The 18,293-nt window shown below is 30.9% G+C and overlaps 1 protein-coding gene across 1 annotated transcript in view; it reads right to left on the reverse strand.

Moving 5' to 3' along the window:
* Positions 1–11,247, reverse strand: part of LOC130663418 (dipeptidase 1) — a 76,282-nt gene extending 65,035 nt beyond the window's left edge. Inside the window, exons 1-2 of the mRNA XM_057462626.1 lie at positions 11,116–11,247; positions 8,430–9,577 (exon numbers count right to left, since the gene is read on the reverse strand). Coding sequence (XP_057318609.1) covers positions 8,430–8,554 — 125 coding nt within the window. The 5' untranslated portion in view covers positions 8,555–9,577; positions 11,116–11,247. The remainder of the gene's footprint in view (positions 1–8,429; positions 9,578–11,115) is intronic.
* Between the last annotated feature and the right edge of the window lie 7,046 nt (positions 11,248–18,293).

Raw genomic sequence — 18,293 nt, forward strand, 5'->3', positions numbered from 1 at the left:
ATCACGCGCCTGCTAAAATGATAAATTTATTTTATCGGCTATCGTAAATTCCATTTTAAAATTTTATCTTTTTTTAACGCCGGTAATAATACGATTATACTATCAGATTTAACGATATGTAATATTGATCCATTAATATTTTAGTACTCGAATTAACTTGATTAATTACACGCGCGTAAAACGTAATTATATATCATAAATTCTCATCGGGTCTTTTCGATTTCAGTTTATTTCCACCAGTCATTTTTTCTTATAGACCAATATTATGTTAACGTTCATTTAAAAACCTTTTTTTTATGTGTTTTAGCTTTTTTTTTTTATTGCTCGTACTAAAATTCTCCTGGGAAAAATAGTTTAGAGAAATAGATATAGGTAAAGAGTATTACTCTTGGTGATATTGTCGAATGACGCAAGTATTGGGGATGGATGTGTCAAACAAGAATGCCGAAGAATAGAAAATCTAAAAGGATGAGTTTAAAGTCTTTGCTGTAACGTCTTTGATTCTTTTTCTTACTTCTCATTCCATTTATACGTACTATTTTTTATTTTACTTGTTCTCTCAGTCTCACTCAGTCTCTTTTACTTTCTCACTCTCTAAGTCTGGGTAATGGCGGACCATAGCTTGTGGAATCCTCTTATCCTGGCTCTCTTGTTCTTGTTTGGCCATGAATCGGGTAAAGGCTTTGATACGCTTATCGGGGTCGTGACCAGAGACTAGTGACTGCCAACGCGGATTTCACATTCATTTGTGGATATTGTTTTTAAAACAATAGACCTTTTTATACGGTAGTTAAACATTGTTAAAAAAAGCTTTTATAATTATTTTAATTACTGTTTCGACTGTTGACATTCAAATTTAAACTTTTCACAATAATTTTTAAATTGTTATATTAATTAACTCATACTCATGTGTTATAAAATTAATATTTTTTATTTTCAACTGAACATTTTAACCCTTTTACACGTTCATAACTATTCCGAGACAGTAAAACCGTTTTTGTTTTTTTATGTCTGTCTATTTTGATCAAATTCAACATAAAAGTAATACATAAGACAGAAATTGTGTATATTTTAGTGTTTTTGGAATACGGATACATATATCCCTATACGCCTTCAGGTATATATTTTTCAAAAGATTACAATAAAATACTGCACGCTGTTATTGCAAAATCAACACAAACTATGGTAGAAAATACAATTTATTAAATGTATATACTTATTTATAAAACTAAATATTATGAAATTCTACAAAACGATCTGGAGTATAACATAAATGAATACTACATGGAGAGCATGCATTATTTGTGCGATTTTCCAGGCGACGTTTAGCACACTGTATTTTTTCTATTACTAACTGTTACCATTACATGTGAAGGTGTTCCGCGAAAACTTTAAAATATAAAATTAAAAAAAGATTTTACTTAGCCAGTATACTATTGTAAATCGGAAAAATTATGTGGGGACAAATGTGTCCCTTATGCGTGAAAGGGTTAAAATAAATACTTTTTTTTAGTTTTGCTTGAACTGAGTGTATTCATAATAGTGTAGCAAAGTAGATTTTGAACGTTAATGCTGGCCATTTCTGGCACGTACTGTAAGTATCTCTGATTTCGTCTTGAATTATTCAGATGTAAACAAATAGTTAGTCGAGAGGTTTCATCGAAATACACTCTACTAAAAGAACTGTGCATTAAAGGAAAAAACAATATAATAATAATAATAATAATAACAATAATAATAATAACAATAATAATAATAATAATAATAATAAAAATAATAATGAAGCAAGAAATAGAGAATGAGAAAGAGAATTTTATCCGTGAGAGCTGTAAATTTTCATGATCTTCATCCTCAGCTCTGGTAAAGTTAAACCGTGGAATGTTGCTTGGGAACATCTCATCTCCTTGTGGAATTCGGTTTTCCGGGATCTGAGGTAAAATGAGCTCACAGGCTTCTCTCTATGGAATTTTACGATTTTGGCAACGAGAAGAATTCCCATCGCGTCCAGTGTGCTGCCCCCGGAAAAAAAAGTTTTAAACTAAAATATATATGTGAAAAAAAATGGGCCGCAAAAAAATAAGGGGAGGGAAAAAAAAGCGACAAGATGAGGATAATTGTTAAAGCACGATAAGGCGGCTGACCGCAATATGCATATGAATAGAATATTCTGTTTACTGTGTATACATTTATTCAAAATATAGATGCAGGTACGTATGAACGTACATCGCAATAATGCTATATGCAAATTCACTATTAATACATTATTCTTATTATAATTTTTTTTTTATATTTCTGTATTATTAAATTTTTACTCTTTTTCGGTAGTTTAATTTTCTCTCATTACGACGTGAAATCTCATGACAATGTTAAATCGTGATCGGAATCCCTAATGATTCTACCTCCGGCATTGTCATTAGAAAATGTCTCATGGCAATCAAATTCAATTGGTCAAATAATTACTTCCCGTACTACAATTCCGCTCGCACTTAATCGCCGCATTCAGTTAGTACTAATTTTTTTTTTACGTCTTTATTACCCGAGGATTATTACAGTTACTCAGTTACGATCCACTAAAGCGTAACAGTCCAGAAATAAAAATAAAATTTTTTTTTTAAATTAAAAAAACAAACAATAAAAGGAAAAACAATATGCAGCCATCGGTTTAAAGCCGTCGAGCATTAAAATTCTAATAAACCCAAAGATAATTATCCGTATCTCTGTTTGTGAATTTTATTGCAAAATATATATATAATACGAAATAACAACAGAATGCTGAACATGTGCTCGTGGTACTAAAAAGATCAAGTGACGTTGAATATTATGTGGAACAGAGAAAGTTTGAGCCAGTATGAGTTAAATATAATTTTCTGAGTTTAGCATCACAAGGATCCATATGTAGAATTGAATTGCCTTAGAGTTTAAAGCTTATGTGTATGTGTATGTGTACAGAGTGTATAGTTTAGGGTAGAAATGATATTGTAGTATGAGGGACACGGAAACGAGCAATAAATTAGCTCGTGTATACCCCTTTTCTCGCTCGAAGCGTTTCATGTACGGGTTTCGTATCGCTTTGACTTTAATTCTTGTCTCTCTGAACACACACTGAGTAATACACACAAGACCTTCAACATAGATATATATCTGTTGAACGTAAGGTAAAAAGGGAGCAAAGGGCAAATAGGTAGCGAGCGAAGAGATAAAGTTAAAGAGGAAGACGGTGATTGTGGATGAAAAGGGGCAAAGAGGCTTAAGGGGTTGAGTATAGGAATGAGGAGGTCGACACTCAGCTAGTTAACTGGAATATCTTGGAACATTAGTGATGGCAGTAGTGTCGGAGATCGAGGTAATTGCCGGTCCGGCACTCGCTGCAGCCCATCTATATTCCTCCACCTCTCCCCTCTCCTCTTCCCTCTATTCCTACTCCTACGCTTACTCTTGCCTGCTCCGATATTCCTACTTGTAGTACTATACCACTATCTCACTATCTCATCCCTGTTCCTGTCGACATCGAGAGTGTATAGTTGTGTCATTCCCCTACTACTCAGAAGCAGATGCAGAGGTTGAGGCAGAGGCTCGTTCACTAACCGCTACACAGGGCCAATTATATCGATTTGTATTTCATTGAGGAAAATTGCTCATTAGTTTCCTCGTTGGTACATCGGTATATTCTATTACTATATAACCTATAACATGCTAACATCTTGATGAATGTTAATACATTATCAGCAATTCTGTTTGGATAGAAAATATTTCCTCTTGATATCAATCAAGTGATTTTATTATTAATTGCTGGTGCCTTTGATGAATTAATATTTGATACTGACATTGATATTGATATTTAGGTTGGTTATTTAACATATTTATTTGCAAGAACTGCTCGTTAAAAATAATTTGAATGGTCATATTTCTTGAGATCTCTTATCAGAAGAGTAGCCTTTGATTATTTGTATGACTTTTGTGTCATTTAAGTCTTATTTGTGTTGTCTACTTTTTAACTTCCCGCTAAGAAAATTGTAAATTTTCTAAAATTCGGGAAGTTATTGGTTTCGGTCCGATTTACGAAAATCGAATTTCCATCAGATGTCGACGTTTTGAGGTCCTAGAAAGCTATTCTGACTAATTTCAAGATGATGTCCGAGTGTATGTATGTATGTATGTACGTACGTACGTATGTAAATACCTGTATCTTTCGAACGGATGAACCGATTTTGAACTTTAAGGTGCCATTCGACGCGGATTGTCAATATCTTGAAGCCGAGAAAAAATTGAGCTTGATCGGTAGGGCTCGTTCAGAGATATTCCAAAAATAAAGTTTTTTCAAAAATGTTTTTTTGGATAACTTTTAATGTGCTCGATGGATTCATTCCAAAATGGACTGGGCTCTAGAGCTTTATAAGCCGCGTTGAATGCCACCTCAACCATCAAAATCGGTTCATCCGTTCAAGAGAAACCGTTGTCGAAAGAATTAAAAAAAAAATTTTTTTTTATTTTTCCTGAAATATCTCAAAAACGACTTGATAAATCGAATCAAAAATTTTATCAGCTTTAGAACTTGACAAAACGCGTCGATTGCCGCCTCAACCATCAAAATTGGTTAATTCGTTCGCGAGATATCGTGGGAGAAAGAAATGCTAAAAAATGGTTTTTTACAAAACAATGGCATACATAAGTATTTGCGAGCTCAACGAGCTCGAAAACAGCGGGAAGTTTTGGGGCTGGCCCGCAGGGTCAACTGACAGACCGATTTTTTTTTATTGTGATCGCGTCAAAGTGTTTGTACTCTTAACTTTACCACAAACTCACGTACTTTGTTTATGCCGACGAGTGGATTTTATCTGGTGCTTCGGTTAAGAATTTTTTTTTAGTAGAAAAATTATTATTTTATTTCATTATATTTTTTTTTATTTTTTGTTTATTGTTTCATGTGTATTTTACGTTGCTTACATAAAGAAATAAAAAAAAAAGTAAACGAAAAAGATGTAAAAAATTTTTTAAGTGGTAGAAACAGAAACAGAGCAAACGTTGGAAATTTAAATGAGAAAAAAAGTTTTAGCCTGAGGATAATTTACAGTAAATATTATACAATATAAAAAGAAAATATGGAAGATAGTGAATATTGAGAGCAGGGTAGTATTCAAATCCATTTTTATCAGACTAAAAAATAAAACCTGCAATCGAATTTTCTATATATATTTAAATTGTAATACTACAATATTAAATATTACAGTAACCCAAAAAGGTTTCTGAACTTTTTCCTTTTTCTTTCATCCTTTCTGGAAATTTAATTTTTTTGTGTTTTTCATTCCACGACTTTTCAAGAGTTTTAAAATGCCCGATAGTAAATTTGTGTCTTTTCCATCTCTGAGGAGTGAAAAGTGCAGTTTTGCGGTAGCAGGATGAAACTGCCAGCAAAGCGATTTACTTTAGAGAATGAAGAACGTCGGCGAGGCGACGCCCGTCGTTTATTCCTCGTTCTCATCTCGTCTATATTCTATATACTCACTACTACTCTCGTTTCTCTTTACGCGGGCGTTGCATCGATCGAAAACGACGACGAAAAGCTCGCGCGTTAAACTCCACCACCAGTTTCGTCTCTAGCTCTAGCTCTCGTACCAGCACCAGCTTCAGCAGCAGAACTGCCTTCACTGCTATACATCGCTACACACTTCTCACCACCTACACCACCGGTGGGTGCTTTCAACTGGTGCACAACTTGCCACGATCCAGTTACACTCGTTACCTCTCATCGTCATTCTGCGTACTCTCTCACTCTCAACCTCCATATTTTCTATACCCGTCTTAACGTACCTGGTGTACCAACTGGTTATTTTTTTTTACTTAAAATTGTATTTTATTTGAAACCCCAGTATTTTGCTATTTACGCCGTCTCCTCGGTCGTTTGCCATTGCCACCGCCGATGGCTTTTCAATGAACACACTATAGTACACTATAAGAAACCACAGAAAAGCATTACGCCGTCTTTCACGTCTTTAAAACCCCTGTACTCTTCTTCTACAGTTAATCTTCTGTACGTGTCGCTTTCAAGATGCATCGCCTTCATCCTATTTCTTATCTTGTCCTCGACATCGTTATCTTTTGTTACTTCAATTTATTTATAGTCCTCCAGCCGTTATGCTAATTAAATATTTCCGGTGTGAAAATAAATCCTTTCACGTAATTTACTTTAACTAACCAAAATTAATTCATTGTAAATTTGGTTATGTATATTTTTATTTAATTTATTTAAATTTAGTCAGTTTAACAACTTCTTTAACTTTAAATAATTTGTTTAATTTTTAAATAAATTGTATTTCAGTTGTCGAGAAATTTAATAAAATACTTTCTTACACTCCATTTGGTTGGTAAAAAAAAGTAGAGAATATTGAATTTATCAAATGAAATTTAAAAAAAAAAAACATTTTATGAACCAGTTTAAATAAAAAAAAATCCTGTAGGACACTTTCATCGTGAGAAATCTCGTGGGAATTTTAGTTTGGTACTGCGACTACTACTGCTGCTGCTTTTACGAAGAAAGGATGCAATTTACTCGCCACGACAAAGACCGTCTACGTCTGATCCGTTAACCCATTTGATAGGACATCGATATATTGTGTGTGGGTGAGTAGTCTGTAGAAGTGTGCATCTGTGTGTCAAAGAACACGGCTATTGTGACTCATGCATCGTATCAGAGTATCGAGAGATCACTGGAAATTCATTTCTCGGAAGAATTGATGGGTATTATGTTCCGATATCTCGATAATGGAAAAATTTATGGCAGATTATTTTCAATTTTTTTTTTTTTGCGTTAAATCGGATTATTTTAAATTTATAAATGTTTTTCATCAAAGCAATATTTTATGGATTTCGTGGGTTTTTTTAAAAAATTTTTTTTATTGGTATAGAACAGGATGATCGGATATATAAACCGACATATATGACAACGATCAAGTTATTTCGCTTGGGATAAAGAGAAATGTAAAGTGTTATGACTTTATGCCAACTTTATTGGCAATACCTTTTTTAATATGAGCTCTCTTAAAAAATAAATGCCTCTTACGCTGCTTATATTAAACTTTCAATTGTACTTTTACGTGATTTTATAATAAATTATTGCAGTAAATTTTTATTTAAATTTTTAAATAAAAATTAATATTAAACAAAAAAATAATTAGTTTTATTTTTATATCTAAAACTTGTACGTAACTTTAATAGTTAAAAATACCAATTATTTTTTTTCCACATTAAATTCTACATAATTAAATAGCAATTACTTTGAATTATCAATTAAAACTTTTAATTTGACGTCAAGTTAATTAGAATATTATTTTTCATAATAAAAACTTTTTTTAATGCTTTTACTTTTTAAAATAAAATCTAATACAATTTTAATTTAACTACACAACTGTTTTCATTTTTTGTCAGTTTTTATTACACGCGCATTTTTTTTTTTTTTTTTTTTTTAAATAACATTTTTCTGCGTAAGTTTGAATAATTTTTTTATGGTATACTATACTGAAAAAAGTAAATATTTGTCCCAAATAAACCAATTTATTTGTGGCTTTTTGTTTTAATATTTCTTAATGACAAATAAATATATTTAGTACAACAAAATATGACAGTTGATTCAAATAATTTTATAATTTTACTGAAATATATAATTTATTTGTGGTATAAAGATATTAAATTTGTGACGAATAACGAAAAATTTGGCTATACTTAATCACATGGCCCAACTAACCTTTATTTGCAGCAATTGGATCATTTCTTTACCCCACTATCTAAACATGAATACGTGAAATAAGTGGATATTCACTAATTCTGAGTTTCAACCGAACCACTCATTTCAAAAAGTGGTTCGGTTTGCACTTGGAATTAGTGAATATTCGCTTATTTTCACTAACTCATGTTTAGAGAGCAAATAAATTACTTATGTTACGCAATTAAATTGCTCATTTATATCATATCTTTCTCACAATTAAATATTTATTTGGCCATATCCAAATATACGATATCTTTGGCTCAAATAAATCTTAGTCGGTTCAAACAAACTTTTCTTTTAGTTTACTAAATAACTCGGAGTAAAAAACATTATAAAGTATTTTTAAATTTAAAAAAATATCATAAAATAAGAAATACCATTTTTATTGAAATTGACTCATAAAAACACAAGTTAAAAATTCTATGACAAAATACTCGTATCTCGTGATAAATTTAACGATTTATATAGAAGCGTGTCTGTGTATATTTTTTTTTAATGCCATTTTTACGTCAAAATTAAAGTAAAAATGACAAGTTTACTATCTCAAGTATAAAGTATAACATATAAATCTTCAGAAGTTGACGTTGAAGGGTAAAAGTACAGTAATTTCATAAGGTTGTAAAATATATACTATACTATACGAGTAATAAAAGTGAGAAAATACACTTACCCATCTATCAGCGGCACATCCCGAAGGATTCTGCGGGCAGCTGCGAGCCGGTCGCCAGCGTGAGCAGCCAACAGAATCCTCGTCAGAAGCTGACCCAGCACCATCACGCCCATCACCATCCTCATCCTCCTCCTCGCTGGGCCCGCAGCTTCCTGTCGCCGATAATGTCCTCATGCCATAGCTCGATTAACTCTACTAATCTCCCTTCTCACCTTCGCTAGCATCTACGCGAGCTTTTGAACCACACCCGTCTGTCCTCTAATCTTTACTATCTTGTCGTTATCTTCCCTATAGAGTGTTGCTGTATTTATCTCGATTCTCCTTACATTCGCAACAATCTCACTTTCCAATTACCTAATTTACTAATTTCACTAATTAAATACTATTGGTTTAATATTTTAATCAATCATTAATGTCCTGTGGCATTCATTTTATTTTCGACACTTCAATGTGTCGATTATTTGTTGAAAAATGATGTGGCGGCATATTTTAATAATTTTTAATTTTTTAAATTTACTTATCAGTTAAAGTAGCCGATTTATTAAGAATATAAAAATGCTAATCACTGGGCACGTGATTTTATTAAAGCATAAAAAAAGTATTTGTCGTTTTTATCGAAGCTCAGATCACTTTTTAATAACACTATCATCACTTCAAACTCACAAGTCACGTCAATAAACTTAGTCACTGCTTTTTTTTTTTACTTTATAAATATTTTTATTTTTTATCGTAATCGCCTGTTTACTTTTTTTATTCAACTACCAACGATATTAATCACGATTGGTTTGTTTTTAAAGCTTTTCGTCTCTTCTTGAGCTTGGGAGTATAACACAAAATCGTTTCCACCTACTGTGCTGAGTAACCAGGTGAAGAGAGTTAAAGTCCTCGTGGGTGTCGTTAAAGAGGTTGCCCACAGACTATAGAGATCCCGCGGAGCTCGTTAGTGCTCGGTGATTAATTAGCTTGGCGCCAGGTAGCGGTGAGATGTGAGAGATGAGATAAAAAATGATTAAAAAGAAATAAAAAATCGCTGATAGAAGTCGATGAGAAATAGTAAGAAAGATCCTCTTGGATAACTTTTTCAGTAGCAAGAAAATCCAAACTTATTTCTTGGGTCAAATCACTTCGATGGTAAACTCTCGAGCATTCTGCAAATTCAACACTCGATTACTCACTTGTATTTACTTTGATATCAACACGGATATTTTTTTTATTTATTTTCTATTTAGGGATTGAGTTTTCGGTGTAAGAATTTCTTTATCAGATTCGATTTATCTCGATTCGACTTATGTCCTTGGGGAGATGGATTTCCGTAAAGTTTACTCGATCTTATACATGTTTATGTATATCTATACATATCTACTTCTATATGTATATATATGTAGGTTTTTATATATGGGTACATGTATGTTGAAATAGCCAGCGACAGGAAATTTAAAAGGAAAAACGTTTTTCTGAATTTGATACGATACACGGTGACATTTTATCGAGTCTCATGTCAAGTTTTACATATATATGTGTATTTTTGTATGCAGAACAAAAAAAAATGTTAAACTATTTTACCATGCTACGAATTTTGTTTTATATCCATTATTATTATTATTATTATTGTTTTTTTTTCATCTTGTCGAATACTTTTTATTCACAAATGATAACGTTGCTGTCAGTGTAATTTGAATTATTCAAAATCCCCCGACCATACCATAAAATGGTTTCGTTTTAAATATTTTTTGTGTCACATTCAAGCGAAAAATTTTGTCGCGCCGGAAACTCACGCAATACAATTTAATACAAATTTATAACAATTGTGTCGGAAAAAAAATTGCGTTAAAAAAAAATCTGTGCATTTTACTCACGTTTAAATTAATAATTTGAATAGAAATAAAATATAATAACAACAATAATAATAAAAAAAAAATAATAAATAATAACAATAAAACCGTAATGAAAGTAAATAGAGGGCACGAACAAGTTAATTATCAATGACCCGAGATGGGACAAGTGTAACCAAGTGTTATTGAACCAATATCACGGATATTTCACGCATATATGACTTGATACTGTATGTGCGACGATCGAATGATTAATTTAATTTGTAACACTACCAGCTGCTAACGATCCTCTTGTTACTACTATCATTATTATTAATATTATTACCATTATATTATCAATATTAGTACCTCTTGCCAGTATACTACAGAAACTACACCCTCGACTAAACTAGTGGTACACTAGGCGTAAATGATCGTCAGCAACTGCGATCGAAACCTGTCAATGCAATATATATATATATATATATATATATATATATATCTCATATTTCTAACCGTGTTTAACGTTCGACCTATTTTAGATTCGCGACCGACTAATTGTGCTGGTGGTTTCCAATTACATGTACACACCCCACATGTAAATGCAATCAAAATCTTCTGACCCACACATTCACACACTCACATACACACAAACACACACACAGACATCCATATAATCAAACAAATTTTATCGGTAAATTTAAATACGGTTGAATAAACTATTTAATTAAATTGTTTATGAATTTATTTAGTTATTCAAATTATACTTGACGTTTAAATTTTTTTTTTTTTTTTTATGTAAAAAAATAATTTATAGTGAAAAAGAAATATATTTAGCAGAAAAATTTATTTTGAATAATGAGGGAAATAATTACACGAGGATTATGGAGACTGGTTGAGAGATGTCTCGCGGAGATAACCCAGATGAGTGGGAGACTATGCAAGTACGATACACGCGGTCCGGAGTTGAAGAGTCGACTGGTGAATACGTCTACGGTCTCGTAATGTTCCATGGCGCAGGCGTTCTCATTGAAGCTTTTGCTTGTTAACTTGCTTACTATTTTCCCTTCTCGTCGTACTTCTACAACCACATTACATCGGCACGCACTCTCGATACATTATATAGATATACTAATATCCCTTCTTAGTCATTACTTATTACTTATTACTTATTACCCTTTACAAATTTCTGTAATAACAGTTTTATCTTTACTCTATAATCTCGGTTTTTTTTATCATAAATATTGTTGAGAAAAATATTCTCTAGAGAATTTTAATATTTTAATAATACTTTTACTTAATTAAATTATAGTTGTTCTTGACGTAAGATTAAGAATATTATAAGAAAAAAAATTTATAATGATGAAAATAATAATTTTTTTTTTTAAGATATTAATTTATTAATTTTTTATAAATACGCTGAGAAAATCGGCAGTGAATTCGGAGTGAATTTTAATTTTTAACACTATTATTTAAAAGTGAATAAAGATTTTTTATTAATGGAAAGATTTTGGAGTCATTGTGATTTTTTTTTATTCGCATTTACTCTCATTATAGAGTTTTAATGTTGGAATAAATTAAAATTTAATAAAAATAATTTCTATATGCAGAATGATAAATAATTAATTTATTTTAATATAAATAATTTTTACTCCTCGCAATTCATATAAATAAAACTTTCCCTCAAGTAAACTTTACTCCAAGGAGTTTAGATAAATAAAAAATCATCCGCTCTGCGTTCACTACGTATTTAATCCACGTTTACTCAAAAAATTTTTACAGTAACAATTTTTCAGCCACCAACGCAGTCATCATCAGACTATATATAATTATATGAATCATAATTAATTTTTTATACGATCATTCATTCAAAATTATCCGATTGAATTACTTTCTCTGATTTAAAATTTGAATTTCAAATATTTCAGAATTGAATTTTTCACCGGAAAATTTGAACAAAAAATTTAAGAATTTCCATTCAATCAAATTTTTCAACAGTTTTTTGGTTGAGGTTAGTAAAGTCATTGTTTCTAAACAAAACTTTGACTTCTCTTTTTTTGCCATCAATAATATTGTTTAGTTTTTTAGAAAAATCAGTGCAGAGTGAGAATATAAAAAATTTATAATCATATATGAAATTATATTTGACCTGAAAATGGCTGTATTATCATTAAAAATTAATAAATAATAATAATTTTCTATTAATGAATCGAGATTTGGCTTAAATTTCCTCTTTCAATAATAATAATAATGATAATTATATTAATAATTTGATTTGTTGAATGTATTACACGAACAGACTTACACATTTTTTTGAATAAAAGGACTATAGCTTTACTGATCTACTTTATTGGCATCAAATCTACACTGTGGTACCGTTTCGTTAAATACTTTTAATATCTTCAGACCCAGTTTCTAAATGAATAAAAGAACAATTGAAGATATAAATATTATATCGAAATTCAGTTATCAAAAAATATAAAACTCCTTGACGATCATTCACTCAGAGAAAAGTCGATAGTCATGTTAACTAAAAAGCTTCAACTATTTAAAATTAATTCCTTATACTATTTTTGATAGTAATATTAACTATTCATTAAATGCTGAAACATAAAAAATTTATTGGTACTACTAAAATTTGATAGTGAGTAAAATTTTTTTATTGCAACTACTGAAATGTAGGTAAAATTAAATAAATTTTAAGTAATAACAGCAACTTTTTCGTTAGTTTAAGTGACTGAAAAATTGTTTCAATCGTAAGTGTTGATTTATAGTTAATATGAAATAGTTATTCTAATTATCGAGTTAATTGCTGAAACTAAAACTTTTTAGTTAAAGCTTTGTTGCACTATAACTTCATAGTTAATTTAACTAGTCGGTATTAATGAAACAAAACAACGTAGCATTATTAATTGTTTGATTACAATTATTATAAGTAAACTAATGAAGTAAATACAACCGTCACGTAGTTAAAATAACAATCTCATAACTATAAAAATGAAAAAAACAACTACAACTCAGTTATTGCTTCAATTATTTTATAACGATTTATTTGAACAAAAATTTACGTTTGCACGAATTATTTGTTTACAGTGATTGAATATTAATTTAAATCGTCGCAAATGATACTATTTTTTTTTCATGGCACACGGAAAAAAATAAATAGAACTGGCTACCATGTCAGATAGTAGTCAGTGCCATCTGTAGAAAAAAAAAATAGAGATAGCAGTGGGTCCTATCTACGTAGTACTGGCTACTCTCTACATTGTTCTCAGCGCTATGTCAGATGTTGCTCACTACTATCCTACATAGTACACTCTTACATATTGCTCAGTTCTATGTACATAGCAGCCAGTCGTATGTCAGATAGCATTGGTTACTTTTTAAACATATTACCCACTGCTATCTGCAGATAGCGCCTGCATCTATGTCAAGATATTGCTGGTTACTGTGTAACATAGTAGAGAGTTCTATGTAAGATAGCAATGAGTACTATCTGAGATTTTTTTTCCGTAAGGACTTAAATAATTTTTTTTAGGGATGGCGCTAGTATTTATTATTGACAACGAACAAATAAAATTATTATCAAAACTAAATTAATTATGACTTATTCAACTACGTTTACGTATTTAAATATATAATTATTAATTATTATAATAATTATAATAATAAATAAATTATAATAATAATTATTATTATTATAAATTTACTACCGTAAATTAAAAAAACTTAATTTATAAAATAAAATTCAAAATTCAAGTGTTTATTAATTATAATTAATAATTGTAATTGTATAATAAATGTTGTTATAATAAATTTATTATCATGAATGAAAAAAACTTATTTTATAAAATAAAATTTAAAATTTAAGTATTCAGCAATTAACGAACTCATATGATGTAATTATATTTTTTAATACGTAATATAAATAAATATAAACAAATAAAAAACAATATCATTTATAATTAATAATTATATATTTAAATACGTAAACGTAGTTGAATAAGTCATAATTAATTTAGTTTTGATAATAATTTTATTTGTTCGTTGTCAATAATAAATACTAGCGCCATCCCTAAAAAAAATTATTTAAGTCCTTACGGAAAAAAAATCTCAGATAGTACTCATTGCTATCTTACATAGAACTCTCTACTATGTTACACAGTAACCAGCAATATCTTGACATAGACGCAGGCGCTATCTGCAGATAGCAGTGGGTAATATGTTTAAAAAGTAACCAATGCTATCTGACATACGACGCTCGAAGAGCTCGGAAATGTATCTACAACAATGTTTTCTAGCTTTTTGAGCTCAAGGAGCTCGAAAACAGCGGGAAGTTTTGGGGCTGGCCCGCAGGATCAACCAATAGACAAATTTTTTTTTTTAGTTCCATACGAAAATTTTCTTGTATGTAACAAAACAAAAATTTAGGAAAAAAAGTAACCAATGCTATCTGACATACGACTGGCTGCTATGTACATAGAACTGAGCAATATGTAAGAGTGTACTATGTAGGATAGTAGTGAGCAACATCTGACATAGCGCTGAGAACAATGTAGAGAGTAGCCAGTACTACGTAGATAGGACCCACTGCTATCTCTATTTTTTTTTTCTACAGATGGCACTGACTACTATCTGACATGGTAGCCAGTTCTATTTATTTTTTTCCGTGCAGCTAAAAATTTTTTCTTTTTATTTTAAATATTAAAAAAAAAAAAAAACATTTAACTTATTTGAGTTCCCGAAAACTTACTATTTCCTTAAGTACCCCGTTTTGCCCCTCCCTCCTCCATATATTAGACTGTGTAAAATAAAATCAATATTTTTAACTTCCCGCTAAGAAAATCGACGATTTTCGGAAAATTGGAAAGTTATTGTTTTCATCCCGATTTGCGAAAATCGAAATTTCACCAGTTGACGATTTCCAATGTCGACGTTTCGAGGTCCTAGGAAGCTATTCTGACTGTTTTCAGAATGTTGTCCGAGTGTCTGTATGTCTCTATGTATGTGACCGGTCTATAACTTATTAACTAATGAACCGATTTGGATGGTTAAGGTGGCAATCGAAAGAGCTTGTTGGCCATCAACTTTTCTGAAAATTTCAGATCGTTTGATCAAGTAGACTCGAAAATATTGGCGAATTACGAAAAAAAAAATTCTTTTTTTTTTAGTTTTTTATTGATTTCTTAGAAACAACTTAAACGATCAACTTCAAAATCTAATCAGCTCTAGAACTCAATAAAACGCGTCGATTGCCGCCTTAGCCATCTCAATCGGATAATTCGCTGGAGAGTTATCACGGGAGAAAGAAATGGTAAAAAACGGTTTTTTGCGAATATCTTTGAAACAACTGAACTAAAAAATTGCAAAATCTTATCAGCTCTAGAACTCAATAGAATACGTCAATTGCCGCATCAACCATCAAAATCGGTTAATTCGTTCGTGAGGTATCGTGGGAGAAAGAAATGCTAAAAAACGGTTTTTTCGAAAACAATTGAATACAAAAGTATTTTCGAGCTCGAAGAGCTCGGAAATGTATCTACAACAATGTTTTCTAGCTCTTTGAGCTCAAGGAGCTCGAAAACAGCGGGAAGTTTTGGGGCTGGCCCGCAGGATCAACCAATAGACAAATTTTTTTTTTTAGTTCCATACGAAAATTTTTTTGTATGTAACAAAACAAAAATTTAGGAACTTTTTTTGTAAACCATTTTATTATCCATTAAATACTGTTATCCAATTTTTTCAAACCTTATAATTCAAAAGTTACAAGTTTTTTAAATTAATTGTTTGGAAACAAAATCGCAATTTTCGTGAAAAACAGATGAAAATTCTTTTATGTCGCATTAAACTGTATCAAAAATTGTTGTTTTTGATTATTATATCAGCCGAATGACGTATTTCATCTAAAAAAGTGCAGTGAGTATGCACTTATTATAGTAAAAAATTTTAAGGTCAAAATATTTAACTAGGTATCTAAGCGGCACAAAATAAAGTTGTTAGCTGCATATTTAATTAAAATTAACAAGAAATACTTTTTGATATCTTGTTCAATCTAATTTAACAAAAATCTAAGAATTTCTTTACCTTTGCGTACTGTAAAAATTATTCGCGAATTGAACTGAATTATTTACTTTATCAAAAATTTTTTGGATTCAAAAAATATTTGTTGTATTGACAAAAAGAAATTAAATTTCTCGGAATAAGTACTATTCTCATAGCGCAAGAATTTTCATATGCTCCAACTAAGAAAAAAAAGTTGATTAAACCAAGAGAAAAATTTCTTGTTACCAGACAACGGCAATGAGAGTAGTTCGGTGCTCGCCACTAGACAGCGCCTACCTCTTGTCGTGTCCCTGGTAAGAAACTTATTTCAGAAGTTTTATATTCCAAGCTTGAAAGCAATTCTGTCACCAATACTCCTCTGTCATGCGATAGATTGGTATCAATTATATGAAAGTAATAACATTAATAAATATTCAATATTACCAATAATTATTACTTCATGTTTACCGATACTTACATTTTTATGCTTTTCAATGAAATACTTATAGTAAAAAAAACTAATAATATTAAGTTATGAAAATAAAATTTTTATTTCATAAACATTTTTAAATTAGTTATGCTAACATTTGATATGACTGATTGTACTAAAAATTAGTTATCTTGACTATTTTCCGATTGATGTAATAACTATATATCGTTGTTGTAGAAATTATGATCAAGTAGTTGAAGCGTTATTGCACTATAATTTCATAGTTAAATTAACTTAATTTTTCTGTGAGTGTAAGTCTTGACTTTCGGCATCTTTAATTATAAAACCATTATAATGTCTTTTTTTTGTTTTGTTTTTGATGCCTGCCCCCGCTGACCTGACGCACTCGCTTCGCTTGTGCTTTCAAATGTCGCGGGACAGACATAAAAAACGCAACGAAATAAAAAGAGACAGAAAAAAATTAAAGTTTTATGTATGTCCGAAAGAGGCGCGTCAATAGAGAGCAAATAAAAAAAACATGGCCGACCTGTCAGCTGAAGGCAGAACGGGGTTGTATTGTTTATAGTATTCAAAAATGTAATTAATAAACGTACTTTCGACCGGGTATAAAAAAAATCGTATACACCACACGGGAAGATAGTTGAAAGCCTTGCCCTGTGTGTCATGATGCCCTCGGCTTCGCCTCGGGCATTTTATCACACAGGGCAGGAATTTCAAATTTCGTCCCTTGTAGTGTAATATACTATTGTATGCCATTTTTTTAGAAAAAAACCGTTTTTAGCATTTCTTTCTCCCACGATATCTTGCGAACGAATTAACCGATTTTGACGGTTGAGGTGGCAATTGACGTGTTTTGTTGTGTTCTAGAGCTGATTAGATTTTGGATTCGATCGCTTAAGTAATTTCTGAGAAATCAATAAAAAACTTAAAAAAAAAAAAATTTTTATTTCGTAATTCGCTAATATTTTCAAGTCTACTTGATCAAATGATCTGAAATTTTTAGGGAAGTTGATGGCCAACAAGCTCTTTCGATTGCCACCTTATCCATCCAAATCGGTTAATTAGTTCAAAAGTTATAGACCGGTCAAACACACACACACACACATGCAGACACTCGGACATCATTCTGAAAATAGTCAGAATAGTTTCCTAAGACCTCAAAACGTCGACATCTGGTGAAAACTCGATTTTCGAAAATCGGGGTGAAATCAATAATTTCTCGAATTTTTCGAAAATCATCGATTTTCTTAGCGGGGAGTTAAAAAATAATAATATATAAAAAGATTTGAATTGAAATTTGAGTTTAAGTTTAAGTTGAAATAAACTATTCGACTGGAATTTTTGTTTCGCTTTACAGAGCATTGAAGTTATGAATTGGTCAGTACAGAGGCGTCCGGACATCCGAAGTCTCAATCAGTAATTCAGAGATAAAGCCAAACGAAACGAAGGGGATTCAAAGATATCTTTGCGCGTTGAATAGATCCTTGAGTTTGGTTGGACGGAAACAAATTGAATGAGATGTTTGCCGAGAGTAAATTTGATTTAGTGTGTTTACGAGTG

This window comes from Microplitis mediator, chromosome 2 (genome assembly GCF_029852145.1).
Source record: "Microplitis mediator isolate UGA2020A chromosome 2, iyMicMedi2.1, whole genome shotgun sequence".
NCBI classification, from domain to species: domain Eukaryota; kingdom Metazoa; phylum Arthropoda; class Insecta; order Hymenoptera; family Braconidae; genus Microplitis; species Microplitis mediator.